This window comes from Lolium rigidum, chromosome 6 (assembly GCF_022539505.1).
Source record: "Lolium rigidum isolate FL_2022 chromosome 6, APGP_CSIRO_Lrig_0.1, whole genome shotgun sequence".
NCBI lineage: Eukaryota > Viridiplantae > Streptophyta > Magnoliopsida > Poales > Poaceae > Lolium > Lolium rigidum.
The window spans coordinates 78,192,245-78,213,164 of NC_061513.1; the positions used below are offsets into that span (position 1 = coordinate 78,192,245).

General features: G+C 43.8%; 4 protein-coding genes and 1 non-coding gene across 5 annotated transcripts; 2 read left to right on the top strand and 3 right to left on the bottom strand.

The window, feature by feature from the left end:
- Nucleotides 1-297: 297 nt before the first annotated feature.
- LOC124665119 (protein ABHD11-like) lies at nucleotides 298-3,005 on the bottom strand. The gene is made up of 5 exons (XM_047202520.1): nucleotides 2,741-3,005; nucleotides 2,291-2,529; nucleotides 1,724-1,836; nucleotides 840-980; nucleotides 298-694 (listed from the first exon to the last, which is right to left on the bottom strand). The coding sequence occupies exons 1-5, from the start codon at nucleotides 3,003-3,005 to the stop codon at nucleotides 436-438; spliced, it is 1,017 nt and encodes a 338-aa protein (XP_047058476.1). The 3' UTR covers nucleotides 298-435.
- A 123-nt stretch (nucleotides 3,006-3,128) lies between these two features.
- On the bottom strand, nucleotides 3,129-3,208 carry TRNAL-UAG. Its single transcript has one exon. It is a non-coding gene; the product is annotated as a tRNA-Leu (tRNA).
- Nucleotides 3,209-3,360: 152 nt separating this feature from the next.
- On the top strand, nucleotides 3,361-4,404 carry LOC124661083. The gene is made up of 3 exons (XM_047198941.1): nucleotides 3,361-3,697; nucleotides 3,881-3,934; nucleotides 4,017-4,404. The coding sequence occupies exons 1-3, from the start codon at nucleotides 3,422-3,424 to the stop codon at nucleotides 4,248-4,250; spliced, it is 564 nt and encodes a 187-aa protein (XP_047054897.1). The 5' UTR covers nucleotides 3,361-3,421; the 3' UTR covers nucleotides 4,251-4,404.
- LOC124661082 (sorting nexin 1-like) lies at nucleotides 4,391-8,800 on the bottom strand. Its single transcript, XM_047198940.1, has 11 exons — nucleotides 8,698-8,800; nucleotides 8,443-8,583; nucleotides 7,526-7,661; nucleotides 7,249-7,382; nucleotides 6,612-6,683; nucleotides 6,313-6,472; nucleotides 5,885-6,018; nucleotides 5,708-5,776; nucleotides 5,518-5,597; nucleotides 4,952-5,012; nucleotides 4,391-4,860 (listed from the first exon to the last, which is right to left on the bottom strand). Exons 1-11 carry the CDS (start codon nucleotides 8,707-8,709, stop codon nucleotides 4,651-4,653), a joined length of 1,209 nt encoding a protein of 402 aa, XP_047054896.1. The 5' UTR covers nucleotides 8,710-8,800; the 3' UTR covers nucleotides 4,391-4,650.
- Nucleotides 8,801-14,591: 5,791 nt separating this feature from the next.
- On the top strand, nucleotides 14,592-15,428 carry LOC124659192 (vegetative cell wall protein gp1-like). The gene has a single exon (XM_047197128.1). The coding sequence runs from the start codon at nucleotides 14,592-14,594 to the stop codon at nucleotides 15,210-15,212; it is 621 nt and encodes a 206-aa protein (XP_047053084.1). The 3' UTR covers nucleotides 15,213-15,428.
- The last annotated feature ends 5,492 nt before the right edge of the window (nucleotides 15,429-20,920 follow it).

A 20,920-nucleotide genomic window follows, 5' to 3' on the forward strand; every position in this document is an offset into this window, starting at 1 on the left:
ACTAAAATGTGTCTGACCACTGGGTCTGCCCCTGACCCAAAAAGACAAGAGTGGCGAGACAGCCAATTTTGTGTCCGCGATCCGAACTAAATGGACCAAAACGGACACTTTTAGTGTCTGGAATGGATCGGGCCGTGAGAAATCCACTTCACAGACATCTCACACATGTAACGCTTTGCATGCAATTGTATTTCTGTACAAAATAAGAACGAACAAATATAGACAGTATAGGACAGTAATATTAAAACCATTCTCTTACCCCCATCCAATAAAATCATAAAATAAAATCACAAAATAAAATAAAATCACTTTTTATTAACAGATAGCACAAAACGCCCCCATCCAATCACAAAAAGGAGTGCACAAATCTGTTATCCTTTGTTGGTCAAAAGCGAGAAGAAACTATAATAAAGGCTGCAGTTGAAAGTCAACATGTCAATTTTGAACGGTGGAGAGGAAGTTAGGCACCATAATCTCGAGTAACCCCTTGGGGTTGTCAACGTGAACCCAATGGCCAGAGTTGGGGAGAACGTGGAGTGACACTTTCCCAGAATCAGGATTGCCGCCTCTCCTTGACAATGCTTTTAGTCTCTGCACATCATCAGCATGCCATCTATCACTCTGCTCTGCTTGTACAATTGAAATCTCCAGACCCTTTGGTGGGTTCTCCAGCAGTCCCCAGTAGCTTCTTTCTCTGAAAATTAACAGTAACTTAAACTCAGTTTGCATACAGCAGAACGTTGATTATGTTTGGATGATACAGGGTTACACGGCATGGAGTTCACCAATTGAAGATACCAAGACAGACAAAGAGGAAGTGAAATAAACTGAACCTTTACCTATATGAAGTAAACATGTCTGTGGCAGCCTGAAGATCAAAACCCCAGGTCACATGCTCATTGTCCTTCTTCAAGTTGCTACCAATCCATTCTGAAAGTGATTTGGAAAATCCAAGGTTGACCATGTGGTCAACAACCCACCTGACAGCAAACATGTACTATCATTAAGGGTCTGAAGAAAAGTGAATCATTAGTAGTTTGTCTTCAAAGGGCCAAATATTTGCTGTCTCAAGGACTCTACAGTAAGTTTGCTTGCATGATTGCATTTCTAGTGGAAGGTTATCATTGGACAAGGCAGGCCTCAACCATTCATAGCAAGAGGACTGTGCTTCCTGCTCAGCATTACAGATTTAACAGGACAGGTTTCAATATCTTGTGTTTGGATATTAAAAATGCAAGGTGCATCTAAGTTTATTTTGGTGCTATGGGAGCCACACATAATACTCTGAAAAAATGGATATACCATAGATCTAGCATCAAAGACTTGCATCGAAGATTTTGCTTCCATGCACATATTACCATAGATCTAGCGAAACTTTGTGTCCATCCACACCGTTCAGGCTCATGATTACACGCACTATAGCACATATTAACTAGAATTATCACTATAACTGATTATCCTATACACATTTTCTGTTATTCCATATGCCAATGGTGTTATCAGTCATCATACACAACACCGTTTGCACATGAATCATCTGTGTGTGATGGGCTGCTACGTATATCTTTGGCCAAGTTGATGTACGCACTAATTTGCTGAAGCCATGGCTCAATGCCCACTAATCCATAAAATGAACAGATTGGATCATACACTTTAATTTTATGTATCAAATGAAGTAGGTAGTAGATAAATATATCTCGGCAGGGAATGAACGAGATAGTACTTGCGTGATGGAAGCGATGAAGGAAGACTTGATAGTGTCTGCAAAACCCGTTCAACTTCACCATCACTGTTATCTGTTTTTACTTCTGCAGGGACAGAATCAAGCACCCAGAGCTGTTCTGCATCAAAGGAATTACATAACAGAGTTATACATATTCTTTATCCCCTTGACCCAGTCATGTGCAGTAAGGAACAGACATGGCCAATTTAAAAAACCAAGAGGTAAAAGAATAGAAAGGTATAACTACCAAGTAGTGCTAGAACAAAGAAATTGTTATTCTGTCAGAAAATCATAGTACGAAACTCAATTATAATCCATAGGTTGCACTGAGATGCTGAATTATAATCCATAGTACGAAACTCAAAGTGACACATACACAACTACCTGACTGTTTCCGCGCCACCCTTTTCTCACATCACTTTCTTACTTTTGATGCCTATATAAACAAACATGTGTATGCTATTTGGAAGATTCTCTACAGCTATTTAACTTACAAAATCATGCCATTTATGCAGACGAACGAACTAGAGTCAAAATTACATGAAAACTAAATATGACTCACTGCACCTGTTTGGGAAGAGCAGCGGATCCACCGTAGTCCCCACGGGAACAGCTCTCCGCGAAATCCAGCGCAACCTTTCCACCCATGGAGTGACCCACCACAACATCCGGCCATGCCCAGCCCCGAGCCTTCACCAAATCGGCGAGATCCTTCGCTGCAGTCGACATAGTATGGGGCGGGGACAACCCCTTGATCCTGGCTGAGTTCCCATGGTTCCTCAAATCCACAAGAACCATCCTCCACTCTGCAGACAAACACACACATACAAGCACCAAAATTCAGCTCTCTATAAACAACTCTGTGCCCTGTAAGCAAACGCCGAACTATATCAAATGCAGCTATAAGGTGGGGCACATTTGCGACTCTCCCTTGCTGATCGCGTACCACAATGATTAGTAGCAGTGCTGAATTAAGAGATGTACGCGTTTAATAAGGGGGTGTTTTGCGGATGTTACCATCGGAGGGGGAGCGGTCGCGGAGCTGGGAGGCGAGGGAGCGGGAGAAGGTGCGCCAGTTGCGGCCGGAGCCCAGGAGGCCGTGGAGGACGAAGGCGGTGGCGGTGGATGGCTTCTCGGGGGAGAGCTGGATCTCGTCGAAGGCGAGGGTTTCGGTCTGATGGGCGGCGTCCGAGTGGACGGAGCGCCAGGGAGACCAGGCGGCGGAGGAGGAGAGGAGGCGCGAGCGGAGCGAGGACGAGGACGCTCGGAGAGCCGCCGCCATGGCCGATCGCCCTGCCGAAGTTCTTCACAAGGCCGCGAGCGACGCCGTGGTAAATTGCTGCCGATGATTCTAGAGAGAGAAAAAAAGAACTAAAAAGGAGAGCAAAAATGAGCAAAAACGATATGACAGCTGTGGGATTTGAACCCACGCCCTTTCGGACCAGAGCCTAAATCTGGCGCCTTAGACCACTCGGCCAAACTGTCGTTGTTGTACTATGTAGATACAGAACTTATATAATCTATCTACGTTGAATTGCAAGAAAAGGCCGACCAACCAAAATTTTGTCTGGGCGGTATCAGCTTGTCCATTCATTTCTCATCCCCACAGGTTGATCCGGTGCACTCATTATTCATTAACCGTCAGGCCTGAATCTCCATTCTGCCTTGCCTTCGACTTCGACCTGCAGAACCCAAAGAATGGCGGCTGCAGCTGCAAGGCAGCTGTTGGTCCACAGGATCAGTTCACGGACGCTTCCAAAGCACACGCCCAACAGCCATGGCCTCTCTGCTTCCCAGTGCTGGAACAAGGCCGAGAAGCTCCCCCATTTCAGAGCAAGGCTGGCCATCAAACCACCACACGCCGTGCCGGGGAAGGGCGGCATTGTGCCGGCCGACGACGATGGGATCAGCCTCGGCACGGTGAAGCTGCCTGGCAACATCGACGTCGATAGGTTCGAGGCCTTGTTGTTTCAGGTAAGTATAAAGGCTTTCCTTGAGTGTAATATTCTACAGTACCTTCTTTCTTGGTTTATTCGTTTAGGTGAATTTGATAGCGAATGTAATTATATACACCGAAGACCGAAGTACATAAACACAACATAAACTGATGCGTTAGCAGCTTAACTGATCTTTATTTCCATTCTGTCTGTTTGACAGTGGGGGAACAGCCTCTGCCAAGGCGCAATGTTGCCACTACCAGTGCCTATCAAGGTAAGGCAAACTGAGAGCTGAGTAAATGATTTTCATACTTCCATATTCCTTCAGCTGATACATTTTCTCATTTGCAAAACAGGTGGACAAGGTGGAGGGTGGGATCAGGCTAGGATTCATTGGAATCGATGACGGCGCGACATCGCTCCTGGCCTACATCGACTGCCTGGTGTCCCCAGCGCCCGACGGCTCCGGACTGGTGTTCCAAGCAATCAGGAACGGCGCTATGAAGGACATGGAACCACCTGGGGAGCCTAGGATCATGAGGAGCCTCCTCCAGGCGCTTCAGACATCTATTAGGCTGTCGCAAGTTTGACAGTGAACAAGGAACACGATGCAGCAGGCTTTGCCATTCCCTGTCGATACGACCTGTAAACCTTGTTTTTCAAGGTCTCGTTTCATGTACTAGTCCAAAATGAAGATATAAATTCAGTTACAGGAAGTAACAGTAAGCAGATCCACTGTCCACATTGTCTCTCTTTATTCATGATACTTCCCGAGGGATTCCACTAGTTACAATAATTGGTCGAAAATTTTAGTTACAGACTACACACTCACACGGAAAGAAAAGATGTCAATATAACAACTGGAGCATTTTCAACCATCACTTTAAGTATACAGGAATCACTGTCAATTTGGACTGGAAAAAAAAAATCAGCCTAAAACTCACAAGGGCCAACCACTATCTCAAACACGAGAAGCTAATGCAGTTTCATTTATGACGTCGAACAAGCTTCTAGCTTTGGGAGGACGCTGCGCCATGCGTCAGCGATATCTTTAGCTAACTTCGCTTGACCTTTGGCGAATTCATGGAATGCAAGTCCAATATCAGCCGTCTTCTGCTCCTGGAATCGTGCAAGCTCGTCATTCATTACACTAACTATGTGCTCGTACCTCTTAGTAGCCTCCTCACTGGCTGCTTTCAACTGCATTTGTTCACAACAAAACACTGGTCAAAACAATTATTCATACACAATTTCTGCTCCCTTGAAATAGTTCCTTAAAATGAACACTTGCCTCACTGAACTCAACTTCCGATTCGGAAAACTTCTCAGGGTTCATGAACTTCAACTTTTCACTGCAGTAAAAAGAGGATTAGAAACTTTGCAGGTAATAGTATGGAATAAACATGAGATCAACATTACAAGGATCTTAGACCTTGGGTTATGCTAATAGATCAGGAATTTATTATTTAATCATCGAATCTTGAAATTAAGATAGTGCCATTTTTATTACTCCCTCCAATACATAATAAGTGTCAGGGTTTTTGTTCAAATGGATCGGAGGGAGTAGTTATTATCCTGAATGGTGAAGGAACTCCTAAGGACATTTTTCCTAAACTATTGCACTTTTTCACTGAGCATGAAATAGGTATATGCAACACATACAGGTTAAGCTCTTTATACTTCCTCTCCTGGTCCATGTCAAAGTGCTGCCTGACTAATTTGAACTAAAAACCCGACACTTATTATGGATCAGAGAGAGTAGTTATTATCCTGAATGGTAAAGGCACTCCTAAGGACGTTTTTCCTAAATTATCACACTTCGTCACTGAGCATGAAATAGGTATATGCAACACATACAGGTTAAGCTCTTTATACTTCCTCTCCTGGTCCAAGTCAAAGTGCTGCCTGAAAGCATTGGCTCGATCAAGCATAGTCGCCTGTCATGACCATGAGAAAATAAGTCATGAACTCAGTTTAACTTTAACTCTTCAACATTAAATGCAATTCTTCATTTACATTTTATACATGAAAAGTGACAGAAACTCACCTTTATTGACTGCACAGCGCGCACATAATCTTTCAAAGGTTCTTCAAAGTTAAAGAGAAGGTTGTCTGCCTAGCAATAGCAATAGCATATCAACGTCATTAGATAATAGAAGCACTAAAATGGATGGCGATATGGTATTTAATACAAAGTGCTATTGTCCTTGGTCTATTTTTTTACCTCTCTTTGAAGCTTTATTGACAACATCTCTGACTTTGAACCAACTTCAGAAAACACCTTTTCCAAGGAATCGCCTTCACAGGCGCCTAAAAGCTTGATCGCCTTCCCAAAGTCCGCCAAAGATTGCCCAAGTTCTAATAAATGAGAATAAGAACGGTGTAACTGGTCTTGCAATCCAGTTAAACATTTTCATAACAAAGAGCAAGTTCAGATATTCTTAATGGCCCCTGAACGCTGTCTTGTGCTTTATGATATCATGAACCAGGTCAAATAATTACTGTCTTTTTCGCAAGCTAGGATAGGAATGGAGGCTGCCAATTTTATAGGAAAACTAATTGTGAACGAACATACAAAATTTACTGTCATTCTACATCGGGCCCCGTGACAAAGAAATTGGTCACCATGAAATTTAGGATCAAGAAATTTACCTCTGTGTCTTTTCACAAGGCGATATGCTTGTTTCTGGGCCTCTGCTAGATGGTTTTCTAGCTCAAATATGTAATGTTTAAGCTTCTCATATTCAGGAGTTGATTCTTCCACAGGCTTTTCTTTTCCCAAAACAACATCACTGACTTTTGACTGTACATCCTAGAAAAATGATTACCAGTTATTAATCAGAGAGTGAAAAAAAATATTCGTGGGGGTCATGACACTTTACTGTAATCTTATTAAAGGCAGTATCCAGGTAATATCAAGAATGTCTTACTCAGCAAAGAAGAAACAGTACCTTAAACATCTGTAAGAAATCTCCTGGCTTTTTAAACATACCAGACTCATAAGACCTTGCTCTATCCATTTTCTGGTGCATGCACATGAAAATTAAAACATAGATTAGCTGAAAGAATGCATCCACAGTAAGGAATAAGAAACTCATTAGTTAACATAACCAATATATATCGGCCATGGAATGATGGACATAGAAAGTTCCAATAGATCATTAAAGATCAGCCTTGTGATGCACAAGATTGCAAAATACACACTTGGCATTCAAAGTAATAGTATTGACTCAAATGATGGGACGCTACACCTGGAGTTCTGGCGGAAATTTTCAATTATGAAGTGAAATTACACCTCTTTTATTTTGATCTCATGAAAATTTCCTTGTACAATTAAACAATGATCACACTGCAAATCATTGACGCAGCATGAAACATGTACAAGTCAGTTGGCCCAAGAGGTTACTTGACTATTAACAGCTACCCAAAAGAACAAGATGATAGAGCTAATCGTTCATATGTCACAAAGTATCTTTACATAGATGTGAACACTCAAAAAATTATTTTAAAAAATACCTAAAATAAAATATATATACATATTATTAGTTAACAAGGAATGGTAGCACTCTAGTTATGCAAATCCTTTACCTCTTCGTCTGCCTGCAAAAATGTCCTCAAATCTTCACTTTGCTTAAGTTCAGGGTGTGAAGCTGTTCTGTTGACGAATAGGTCCAGAGCTTGGCGCCTCAATTCAATGAACTCTTTGCTAAACCGGAATTTCTCTACGGGTAAATAAAAATAACAATAGCTCAGTACGCAACAGAAGAAAATACTGACACTGCAGTTCAGTGATGCAGATATTTTTTCTGCTCTACGGGGAATATATGGAATAAGTTGTTCACAGAGCTATAATTTTGCATATTACCAACAGCATTCTTTTCTGGAAGAGGAGGTATAAAGATGCCTTTGAACTTCTCAGCTAGCCGATCATGTAACCACTCAAAGTCACTATAGCGCCGGATAACAATTTTCTCTCCTCCCTCGAATTCAGGTAGGTTAGTCTACAGAGATAAATATTACGTAATTAGTAAATCAATAGCAGCAGAACCATCATATAGCCCAAAAAGGAATAAGAATATGACTTCTCAAAGCAGTAAATGTGATACAGCTACTAATAGCACTCCACGACAAAGAAATAAATAGAACGGAAAGTAAGACGAACGTTGGAGGTCAATTCAATAAGCTACACAGTACTTAGTCAGGCATAGGTGTGAGCAATATGTGCCAGAGGTGCTTCCTCGTAGAATCATATTTCATCGCGGAAGGGCAGTCTTTCCTTTTTAGGGGAAGAAGAAATTCTCTTGTTCGTAGTGGAATATATACATTCTCAGCAGATCTTAAACTCAACGTATCATGTGTGATCCAGTGGGCACCATCTTCATATTGCCCTGATGCTCCACAGCTCCTCTCTACTACTCTTTCGCGCCAGCTTTCAGAATAGTCCAATGTTCTGCGGGTTTTTTCCCCAGCTCGTACTTAGCTCAATCATGGAATATCTGTTAACAGCTTCCTACTCAAAGGCCACAAGATTTTGCACATCACCGAGCTCATTTATTACAGAACTGCTACTAATTTAGTGCCGGATCTATGATAAGAAACCGGAATCCATAAATTGAGTTCCACTGTTCACTGGCACCTAAAATTGCTCTAACATTTGGCATCACCAAACGGACATCAGCAAGTAATCAACTCGAACGGTGCCACATTAAAACCTACTGAATCTAGACTAAATCCAAGTAACCGACGGTTTGGGGACTTGGAGCAGAGAACGAGTCAGATGACCTTGGTGATGACGCGGTAGGAGATGTAGGACTGGACGCCGGTGCCCATCTTGACGGGATCCGTGACGGAGATCGACAGGTACGGCGCCCCAGCCGCCGCCGCCGCCGCGGGCGACCGCGGGCTCTGCGACTGGCTCCTCTCCTGCGGGAGAGCGCATAGGTAGATTCAGTGAAACAAATTACCAATTGAGCGCGCGAGTGGTCGGTGGCGCTGCGGGAGAGAAGCGGCGGCGGAGGGGACGGGCGTCGTAATTACCGCGGAGATCATGGCGAGCTTCCCGGCGAGGTCTCGACTGCCTGGTGCGGCACGGCGAAGCTACCGGAACGAGAGGAGGGCGACTTGGGAAGAAAACGAAGAGGATTCCTTTTTTTTTTCTTGATTTTCCCGTGGGCGCTTTTTGTTATTGGATTGTGTGTTAGTTACGGGATTACAGGTGGGACGTTATTGGATCTGGGCCGTAAGCAAATCCGTTTTAACCCAAGGGCGGCCGGTTGGCCCAGCTTTACAAGTTTTACAGTACTTGCTCTACTATATTAAAAAAAGCGGTAGTTTTTTCAGTAGGAAAATGTTCCTTGCAACAAATGGAAAAGTCTTACTGGCCACGTCTTTTTTGATCTAGTGTTAAGATGTTATAATGTTCTGATATTTCACCAGCTTATTCTAAATCTGTTTTAGTTGAGTTTGATATACTCTTGGACATATAATAATAGGTGTCACATCCATGTTAATTCATGATTCATGTAGCTGCAATTGCATACTTTTCCCGGAGCAAAGTTTAGCTTAAGTAATGTGAAATTTTAACTTACCTCTATTATTTACGAAAAAATATTAGTCAATGCTACTGTTCTAAGCTAAATGTCACTCGTTATTATACTCTCTCCTGGAGTGCCCTAATGCAATGCGTGCAATCTTTGAACACCTCTTTCTGGTTCCATCGTCAAACCTTTCTCCATATTATTGAGTGTGCTTATTATTGTCGAGCGCTTAGAAGATCTTAATTTACTAGGGTAATTTTACTCAGATGTCACTTTTCCTTTGCATGTCGATTTTTCAGATATTTTTGTTCTTATTTCATTGGTATTTTGTTTTTGTTTTTGTTGTTGTTTTCCGTTAGCTCTTGCATTCCCAAGAGAATCTCCATTGTGCAAGTTGCCTAATGTTTAGTCCCTAAATCTAAGCTATCTTCTAGAGTCTTAGAGCATCTCCAGTGTCCCCCAAACCGCGCCGGATTGAGCGTTTGGGGGACGTGTTTCGTTCGTGCCGCGTTTGGGGGACGTCGCTCCCCAGTCGCGTCCCCCAAACAAAATTTCGCAAATTTTAAACTTGACTAGATTCGATTAGATTCGTCCAAACTTACATAGATTCGAACGAAATTTGACTAACTTTAAAACTAAACCTAATCTAGAACCACTTGCGGCGGCCGGAGGCGTCGTATACTCGCCGGAAGTTGTACATCTCGTCGGTGACGACCTCCTCGCTTGACGCGCTCGTCGACGGGCTCGTCCACGGGCTCGTCCTTCACCAAGCCGCTTGGTCCTGCCTCGCCGTCGTCGGTGAGGTCCACCAGCGGCTTGCCGGAGTCGCGGATGGACATGGCGATCGCCGCGTCCAGGTCGCCCCTCCGGGCGTCCTTGTCGTCCATGGACGCCAAGAACGCCGCCCGCAGCCCCGGGCGGTCCTCGGGGTCGTCGGCCGCCGGCGATGAGCCGGCCGCTGCCGCTCGTACTCCGCCGGCGGCGCCGCCTGCGACGCTTCCTCCGGCTCCTCCTTCACCTCCGGCTTCGGGATGAGGAGGGCGCCGCCGCGCCTCCCCTTGCTGCCGCCCGCTGCCGCTACCGCCACGCCTCGTGTTGACGGGCGTCGCCGGCTCCTCCTTGACCTCCCGTTTGGGAACGGTATACGGCGCCGACCGGTACGACGACGACGGCGTCGATCGCGCCGGCCCCGAGGAAGAAGAGTGCGAGGAGGACGAGTACGTCGTCCTCCTCGGCTGCCATTGAGGAGAAGGCGGCGGCGACGACGGCATCTCCCGGCCGCGGAGCGCCGTTGCGGAGGCCGCGGATGACGTTCTCGAGGGTGCGCCCGGAACGCCCCGAACAGGGCGCGGCCTTCCTCGTTCCAGCTGTTGGGCCCGCCGATGAGCCGTCGGTCGTCGTGCGGCTCGACGTCGTACTTGGCCTTGAAGTACGTCGTCCACCAGTCGTCGTTGTCCTTGGCCGCCCATGTCGGATCCGCCCGCTCCTCGGCGGTGAGTTGAGCCCGACGGGCCTTGATGGCGTCCCGCCATTGCTGCGTGTCTGGCTTCGGCGGCGGCGGGATGCCAATGCTGTTCACGGCCATCTTCCGGCCGCCGCCGCTGCGGCAGCCGCACGTCCGGCGGGACCGGATACCGGGCGTGGTGCGGCGCCCACGCCTCCGCCACGGTGAGGCTGCCGCGGCCGAAGCCGTTCGCCGCGGCGATCTTGCGGGAGGACGACATTTTTTGAGCGGCGAGGAGAGGATGGGGGAAGGGGGAGGCGGCGGCGACGAGAAGGATGATGAGCGGCGATAACTGGAGGGCGTCTTAAAACGGCGGCGGCAGCGGGTGGTTGCACGCAATAACTCCGGCGCGGACGGCCACGCGGCCATGCACGACGAGACGCGTCCCTGCGTCGCCCGGGAAAACAGGGACGCCATTAACGTCGCTTGACCAAAGGTAGGCGACGGGGTTTTAGCCTTCCGTGCCGCCGACGCGTCGGCCCCGCCACTCCCCGCCTCGCTGTTCGTTGTGTCCGGCGTCCCCGGAGCGTCCCCCGTGGGACGGGGACGGGCTCGGGGCGCCGGACACCGTATCGGGCCGCGCCGGACAAAAAAGGGCTTTGGGGGACGCGGCTGGAACGCTTTTTTTGTCCGGCGCACCCCAAATCGCTTTGGGGGACGGTTTGGGGGACGCGACTGGAGATGCTCTTAGTGGCTTGTCGAATTTGTTTACATGGGAATGTGACAACCGCAGAAATTGGAAGTCACCCATGTTAAATCAAAAAAATGTAATGGTTGTTCGGTTGGACCGTAGAGAAAAATGATATCCAAGCATTGTATGCTACCATAATTGTGAAGTGAAAATAATTTCTAGGAGACTGGAGCTATGAAATAATATTTCTAAAGGTGTGCCTAATTCTTATTCGAATAATTCTCGGTATGCCACCAAATGTCAGTTGCAGCCCACGTTACAACTCATGACTAGCAAAAATCACAAATCAATATAACGGTTCAATGCATTTCTCCTAGTTACGACTCATGACTAGCATGTATCACGAAGCAATCCAACGGTGCGGGAGTTTTACTCGATTTTCAACCCATTTGTAAGTAGTTAAATATCAATTGCAAACTCATGAATCAGGAATCCCTCCTATAATATGGTTGTTCGGTTAGGCCATAGAGAAAAGCATGAATTTTTTATTGAAGTTGCATGTCTTTTCTATAGTTTTTACATAAACAAACAAAAATATATGAGATTGGAGTGAAAAATATATTTTATGTGTAATCAAAATAGAATATAAAAACTGCTTCTAAATAATAGACCACCCACACTTTGAATCAACAGTTCCAAATATTTTCCCGCAAAAGAAAAATTTATCCAAATCTTCATACCAATACCAAAAATATCTATTCACCTTTGTTTCATTTAATATATAAATTGCACTTGCAGCTTGATCATGCTAACTTTATATTTTGGGAAATTGCTCTCATAGCCTTCTAAGGCTAAGTTGTTAGTTTTAGGATATTAATTTACGAAAATACCAAGTATCCAAAATGAAATCCGAAATCATAGTTTTCAAAACTAAACCGGTTCAATGGTTCGACCGGAAAAAACCTAAACCAACAATATCATTGGTTTTCAAGAGGCAATAGTCCGGCAGCAAAATAAAACTGGGAAAAAAGATATCACGAGGGGAATCAAACTCGCGACCTTCGGCTAGGAAAAATAGCACCACATATAATGCCCAATATCACTTGAACTTACAATGTTTTGCCTCTTACATACATAAATATACTCTATATATATACCTTTTTGATCATTTTATTCCAAAATTTGCTTAAACTATAATTAAAAATAATGACATTTTAGAACCAGCTAGAGATTGGGTGGTTAGGAGGATAGTTGTACCTCCAGCTCATCATAGTTCAAATTGCAGGTTTGACATTTGTATGTCTAATAAAGATAGATTATTTTTTAGTGGGAGACGATGTTTCCATCGACAACGAGATGCATATGGTGATTTCATCATTTTCAAGATTTAGTTTGTTGGCTAAGCCTTTCAAAAATGCTTATAAAAATAGGGTATGTGTATGTACGTTTATAGAGTGTATAGGAGTGCATGTTAACGCGTGCGTTTGTACCGTGTTTGTACAAGAATATATTTATCGCCATCAATCAGATGAACCGGTGATCCAACCACCAAACCAGTGGAGCGGCTCCGCTAGCCAAAAGTAGCCCCGGCATCACCTCGCCGGCGCTGATTGACTCCACCAAGAGCAGTTTCCTGTGCGCTCACGCGCACGCTGCCTCCCTGCGAAGCTTCAAAACGAGGAGCATGGGGTTCGTCAACTTCCTCCTGTCCATCTCCACGACCACAAGGAGGAAGGGGAGAAACCCACATATCCATGCACTTCTGGGCTCCGCCTTTGAGCTTTATTGGAGAGGGAGCAGAAGAGGCTCCGCTCCTCGCCTTTGGCTCCGACCGCCGAAGCGCCGCAAGCAACATCACCCCCTTCATCGACCACCAGGAGCAGCTCGCCATCTCTTGCCGACCGAACCTTCACGGCATAAGACCAAACTGGCACATAGGCACAAAACTACTACCACTAGGATAATATACAAAGGGGTGACCTCCCCTCCCCCACCATCGCCAGTCGGCAGAGCCGCCGGGAAGGGGAAGGAGAGGAGCCGGGGAGAGGAGGACGACTCTCAAGAGAAGGGAGGGGAGAGAAAGAAAAAGGGGAAGAGTGGGAAGGTTGTTCCACATGCTAAAGTTGGTTTTAAATAGCACCACAAATAATGCCCAATATCAGGAGGTGGCAATTTGGCTCATAGGAGCAAATGCTCTCATTATATAAAATAATTAAAAAACAATTTTAAAAATGTTAAAAAATTCTGATATAAATTTGTTGGTGTACATCTTGACATTCTATGTTAGTGCACAAATTTTCATGGAGAAACAACATTTTATATGGCGTGTACAAAAAGGACAAAAAAATATCCTGTACGTAGTCGTGTTATAGCATCAAAACTTGTCTTTTTTACAGGAGCCACAATTATTTTTAGTTTTTTTTTGAAAACTTGTGTACCAACATAAAATGTCTAGATGTACATGTAAAAATTTAGTTTAGAATTTTTTGACACTTTGAAATGTGGCTTCACATAATGGGAGCATATGCTCCTATGAGCCAAAGTGCATTTCCCCCAATATCACTTGAACTTACAATGTTTTGTACTCACGTACATAAATATCCTCTATATATACCTTTTTGATCAGTTTATTCCAAAATTTGCTTAAATTATAATTAAAAATAATGATTTTTTAGAACGAATTTGAGATTTGGTGGTTAGGAGGATAGTTGTACCCCAGCCCATCATAGATCAAATCGCAGGTTTGACATTGGTATGTCTAATAAAGATGAATTGTTTTTTTAATGGGAGGCGACGTTTTCGTCGACAACGAGGCGCACGTGGTGATTTCGTCAATTTCAAGATTCAATTGGCCGGCTGAGCCTTTCAAAGATGATTATATAAATATGGTATATGTATGTGTGTTTATAGAGGTTGGTGTATATAAATGTATATTAACATGTGCATTTGTACCTGTTTCTACAAGAATATATTTATGGCCATCAATGAGATGAACCGGTGATCGAACCACCAAACCAATGAACCGGCAATAGGTTCACTCAGCGGGCCGATTTTTAAACTATGCCTGGAATCCCTGCCATTGATGTACAGTACAACACCTTTGCCCCTGTTCTTCTCCAAAGGGCAGAGTCCAACAAAGCCGTGGACCCAAGTCCGCATCGGCACGCATCCCTTGTTACTGCGCTGCCGGATCGCCGCCTCTCACCTCACCTCTGACGTCTGCCGTCACACGCCAATCCGGCGCCAGCCCAGCCGCGCCATGGACCGTGCGCGCAGCAAGAGCTCGCCCAGCTCCGACCGCTTCCTCGGCTCCTTCCTCCCTCCCGCGCCCGCCGGCGACCAGCCCGCCTTCGAGCTCGACGAGGACGACCTCTTCGCCTCGGGGGTCGCGTCCCCCGAGCGGACACAGCCGCCGCCGCCGCGCCGGCCCCTCCTCCTCTCCTCCATCCGCGGCGCAAACCCTAGTCCCCGCCCCCGCCGCCCGCCGGGGGGCATCCTCGAGGCCCTCCCCGAGCGCCTCGCCCCTCTCTCCCCGCCCCCGTCCACCTCCTCGTCCCCCGCGACGGCCCTTCCCCGCATGATCCCCACCGCTCCCCGCCCGGCACCGACGCCGGCGATGCACATGCCGCAGTCCGCGCCGGTGAACGTGCCGGCGGCGCGGCTGCGGCGGCCTCCGGTGGAGGCGTTCGCGAGTGAGCCGGACGAGGACGACGATGACGAGGAGATGCTGCCGCCCCACGAGATGGTGGCGCGCTCGCGGGCGCGGGAGTCGCCCATGACCACGTTCTCGGTGCTGGAGGGCGCTGGACGCACCCTCAAGGGGAGGGACCTCCGCCAGGTACGCAATGCCGTGTGGCGGAAGACTGGCCTGCTCGATTGATCCGTTCTTGCTGCATTCGGCGAGAGCCTTGTGATTGAGTTTGTATACTTGAAATTGTTTTGTACATTATGCGTGATCAGGTGTTAATTTTAGCTACGCCTGTAGAAATGTTTGCTGTATTACTCATCATCATTGTTTGTAAACTCCCTATTTGAGCTGCCAAGTAAGTGTCACTGAACTATTTGATATGGATTAAGATGATTGTGTTCTTATGGATGCTACTGTGTCGTTTCCAATTTTCTTTTGGGGGGGATGGGTAGGTTATCCTTACTGATGCGGGTTAACATCCGATGATGTTAACTTGGCCATTTCTGAGATAATGTTGGTTGGATTACATTGTACTGCAGCTATGTAGCTGGATCCTTTACTTGAGCTCATTAGCTAATGCAGTTTATTCTTTCGGTGAAGAAGATAGTTTGCATTTCTTTTAGCCGGTGTGATTCTGCAAATTTTATTGCTTTGGCCTCATCTTGGGAAGTTGTTCTTAGATTTATCATTGGTTGTTAAAACCTTTCTGTCGTGCTTGGTCTCGTCGTCATATTTAAGCTGGAACATGGGATGTGGCAATAGATCATGGGTGCATAATTGTTCAGGGCATAATTGTTCAAGGGTTCTTAATTTTACTGCAGTTGATTGTGATGTTCAGGGTTTGAGTTAAATATGTTATGCCTGCTGCTCAGTCAAGGACTGATGCTCAGAGTGTTCATTTTGATGTTTACATGTATATTAGGTTATTTTGGGAAGTCTATGGCTTATAATCATAAATCTAGAGTGCGCAGATACTAGACTTGGGTCAGATACACGATCAGGCAGTCAGCTAACATTAATCTAATCCCAGGTTTAAAAAAATGTTCAGAATATAGTTGTTCTGCGTATGCCAGATCGCCATATCTGCAGGTGGAATTCAGATTCCGAATTTCCCAAAAGAAAGCAATAGCTAGCTGTTGAAACTGTTCAATCAATCAGAAACTATGCTGTAATGGAGCTCCATGACCTCCTACTTGTTTGAAGAAAAAGGAGGAACACTTGTCGCCCTTTCCAGCTATTTGAGCCAGGGATTGATTAAGAATATATCTGAATAGAAAACTAACGGTGTTGAGGACCGTCTAACCCCACTGTGTTGAGCAACAGGCAAAGTCCCTGATCTCTTGCACCAATCTTTGTTTCAATATTCTGTACTGCATCAGTCATAAGGTTCATAAGTATTCTATATTTCCGTTCCACTGAACTTCAACAAGAAGATAAAAATGTGGTGGGGCTCACCTCTGCGAGTCGTGGTGAAATGGGTTCGATTGTGCATACAGTCTGATCATATCGGCTGGGTGCGCGCAGCCAGGGGATGGTTTTCATCGTGAGAACAGATTGATGGTGCTTCAGTGGAGCTTCTGTTCAGTTTTAGAGTCTGAGTGCCCATGCGACGATGATGCTAACGACGATTTCACAAGGATATCCATCGACTGATGTCAGTGCCAGAAAGAAGAAACACACCTACTTACTGTAGTTGTATCTTTGGGCCCTCTCTGTACTGCAGGAATTTTATAGGATTTATTCATATGGTTGTGCTTGAATCAAAGGAACAGTGCTGCTACATTTAATCCCTGTGAATTGGATTCATATGCCTAAATTCTATAGAATCTCAACATCCACTCTGACCTCTTTTTAAGATTCAGGGTTAAAGCATTTTCATTATTTTTCCTATGTTCCATCCAAACGATTATTCTTGCAGTTTTTCTGTATTTTGCAATCATCTAGCATCTTGCACCGGCAAACTTGTATGATTGTTGTGTTTTTCTTATTCCTACATTTCATCAATCATATCATCTAAAGAGGTTCTTACCGGTTGCAAAGAATGCCTCCATCTCCCGTCCCCTCCGAGTAAATCAACTTGATCACGGTGATGAAACGGCCCTTCTCCCTGAACCCATCCCATAAATCTGCCATCTCCCTTTCCCCTTCTTCGTTCTTCCCTATTCTGGCGTACCTTGGTTCCTCGTCTTGTTTTATTTTGTTTTCGTGGTTGCCCTTGTCTCCTCCTCATCGAGGGAGTGGTGGTGCAGGCTAAGCTGCAAGCCATAGGAAGGTGGTGGGTTGCTTGTGTCCCGTATCTCAAACGGTAGTAGTAGCACCGATCTTTGTGGTGCCACAGATTACTTGCGAAAATAGGGAAGGTAGGAGCGCTATGAAACAGGTTTAGTCAAGATTTTTCTTTGATTGGTGTAAACATTGTTCGGTTGGCATCCTAGTTATCCACAATGTATGGAGTATTTTACTGAACTGAAGTTGTTTACCTTTGTTTTCTCATTTGTGAATGCGATTGTTTTTCAAATATCATTCTTACTTGTGCACTTAAAAAAAGAATTCTTCTGGTTTCATAATATTGTCTGGAGGTTGAACTTGGAAGGCTCAAAAAAGAAATATTACACTACTAATATGCTCCAAAAGAAAAAGATACACTACTGATACGTGCATTGATAGGATGGGCTGCTAGCTTCTTGGAGAAAGCGATTTTCTGGAACTTAGATAATGCGAAACCCGATTAAACTTAGTCTGGCAGTAAGTTACATAGTTGTCCCGACAACCCGACCCTAAGTTACAGAAATTACTGTGTGGGTGAATTTCCTTTTTACTATTCATCTGAAACTTGCCATTTTCCTTTAAGCTACATACTTTTGAATTTGACTATAAAAAAATGTCATGCACATACATACGTGTGTCCTCTACATGCAAAAAAAATTTCGGAATTTTTAGAGCACTAGTAATATGAATTTTATTCCGCTATAGTAACTTGGGTACTCCGGAACCCGGGTGGCACTGCATATTTTCGGCTTCTTGGATGTATGTTATCTTCCTCTAGAAAAAAACTCTCTTGGAAGTGGATTTTGCACAGGTCCTTAGTGTATTCAAATAACTTTCTCTTTGACTCTTGGAAGCAGGTCCTTCTTCAAAGAGGTGCTTAACGGATTTTGCAGAATTGTAAAAGTCCACTAATGACCTCTTTGAATCGTATACTTTTATATAGATTCTTTGTAGAGTTCTAATGTTTAGTTTTTTTTCCTATGGATTACCTTTGGATCAAATAAATGGTGCCGCCCAATATTTTATTGGTTGGATTCCTATATCTCAATCCCATAGGAATCTGAACAGTCCAAAAAATCCTAAAGTAGATGTGGAGCACTGCTCTCACTAACTCTCTCTTAGGAAGGGAAAATGAGGTGAAGATTGTGGCTCGATCCATGGTTGTGGAGAATCCTCGGTGGAAGTGAAAGTACTGACATCATGGTGGTGTTGTGGCAGCATTTTTGCCATTAGTACCGTATCGGCGAAAGAGAGCATCACACACCTATATGTAGAAGAAAATCGAGAGACACATTGGTAAATCTCCCATGAGGGGGGGGGGGACAGAAACAAAGACGTTTCTTTTCCAAAATGTACTTGTAGAACTTGTTGACTCTTGGTTATGAAGATATTCTCTTGTTGAAAATGATTGCCAACAAATATTGTTCTATGATTACTCCCTGCAAAAACGATATGCCTTACGTATTTAAATGCGTCCCTAATAACGAAGCCAATGTCGAAGTAGGATGATGTAACCAATGTTATGTGTAAGCACAAATTGCAATTGTGTGTTGATTGCATAATATGATGAATATTCCGATGTAGATTGTGTAAAAAAGAAGGGATCCATCATTTCTAAACGAAAGAAAGAAAATGCACATAGTTGTGAAATCAGTAAATAAAAATATATAAATTAAACTTTTTTTTACTTTTGACCGACAGTACGTAAGAAAGACAATGCGCTTATTTATATTGAACTTTTTTACTTTTTCATAACTCATTATATTCCCTCAACATATGATCTGAAATTGTTATTTTACCTACATTCACCACATAATAAAGTTGTTGAATTTGAAGATACAATATTTTAAATTGAGTATAAAATTATAATGTCCACAAAGGTAAATATACTTTCACTAAATTTATCCATAATGTTTGAGGAATGATGTTACTTATTTGCTCTTTGACCGGCGGTCCCTTCAAAACCTTTTCGTAAACAAAATTTATCCAAAGTTAAAATCAAAACAAAGCTTTCATGTTTCATGGTATGGTTTGTTTCAATTTAGATCTATTGTATGTAAACATATATATGTGTGTGTGTATGTGTGTGCTACTGTCCCTAAATATCTTGGTAGAGATATCAGAACAAGATAGTGCAAAAAAATCTTAGTAGAGGCCTAGATAATACACGATTACCTTTTATAGGTGTAAGTAAAAAGAACATTCTAGAGTATACAATGGTGTCCATGACTATGAGGGGATTGTCTACAAAATGCTACTCCCTCCAATCCACAATAAGTGTCGTGTTTTTTTGTTTTGAACAAGTACCACGACACTTATTATGGATCGGAGGAAGTAGCATTTTTCATTTATCCCTTCACGGTAGAACAATCATTTCGCGTCGCATGCCTAGGTCTTCAAATAGCTTTGGTCCGCTTAAATCACATCCGACGTCTCCAAAAAATTATTCGTGATCTTATTTTAATATGCATAGGTATGCTTGTAATTTTTAAAATATAGTTTATTACGTTAGATATATGCAGGAAAATTTATGCTTCAAGTTTTTGTTTGTTTTATCTGTAGCCTCTAAAATAATGTGCAGTCAAATACCAAAAATAATATCAGGTTGCAACCCTCGCCATAAATCGCAAAACAATTATCAACTTGTGTAATTTCATACATTAGCCCTTTGATTTTTTAAACCATCATGTCAATTACCATTTTTCCAAGGAAACTGAAGGTTAATGCGATTGTGCGTGGTGAGCACTGGAAAATAGAAAGCAAGGTTATCATAAGTTCTTCATTTTGTTAGAACGATTGAACAAACATGTACTTAATTAGCTACATAAAGCGACCTAGTGTGTAACAAACATTTGATGGATGATTTTGACCTTATTGTTGAGTAATAAAGATCTCATCTTTTATTTTTCTTGGGCCTTATTTTTCAGCCCAACGGTTTGACTTTAATAATTATAAGCAAAGATGTTACACATGAATCAAAGAAAGCACAAATAGCTAGGAATGTTAGGTTTATCTTGGAATTTTGGAGGAGTGCAACATGTATATAACTTGCCATATATGTGGAATTTGAAGACCCCCCTAGAATCAATGTGTTTATGTGCTTGTTCTCACAATTTTTTTTGTTAGATATAATGTAAGGAAAAGAGGAATGCCAAATGTCAAGAATGTGATTCGTGTAAATAATGGAAACAATAAATCATCTATTTTTTACTGCATTGTTGCTAGACGGATGATGTTTTTGCAGTTTCTGATGTACTCACTACTGGCTTTGAATCTGTAGCCTCTAAGAGCAAGTACAATAAAACTTAGTCAGTGATGGCGTGCAAGACACACGTCCATTGGGAACCCCAAGAGGAAGGTGTGATGCGTACAGCACCAAGTTTTCCCTCAGTAAGAAACCAAGGTTATCGAACCAGTAGGAGTCAAGGAACACGTGAAGGTTGTTGGTGGCGGAGTGTAGTGCGGCGCAACACCAGGGATTCCGGCGCCAACGTGGAACCTGCACAACACAATCAAAGTATGTTGCCCCAACGTAACAGTGAGGTTGTCAATCTCACCGACTTGTTGTAAACAAAGGATTAAATGTATAGTGTGGAAGATGATGTTTGTTTGCGAAGAACAGTAAAGAACAG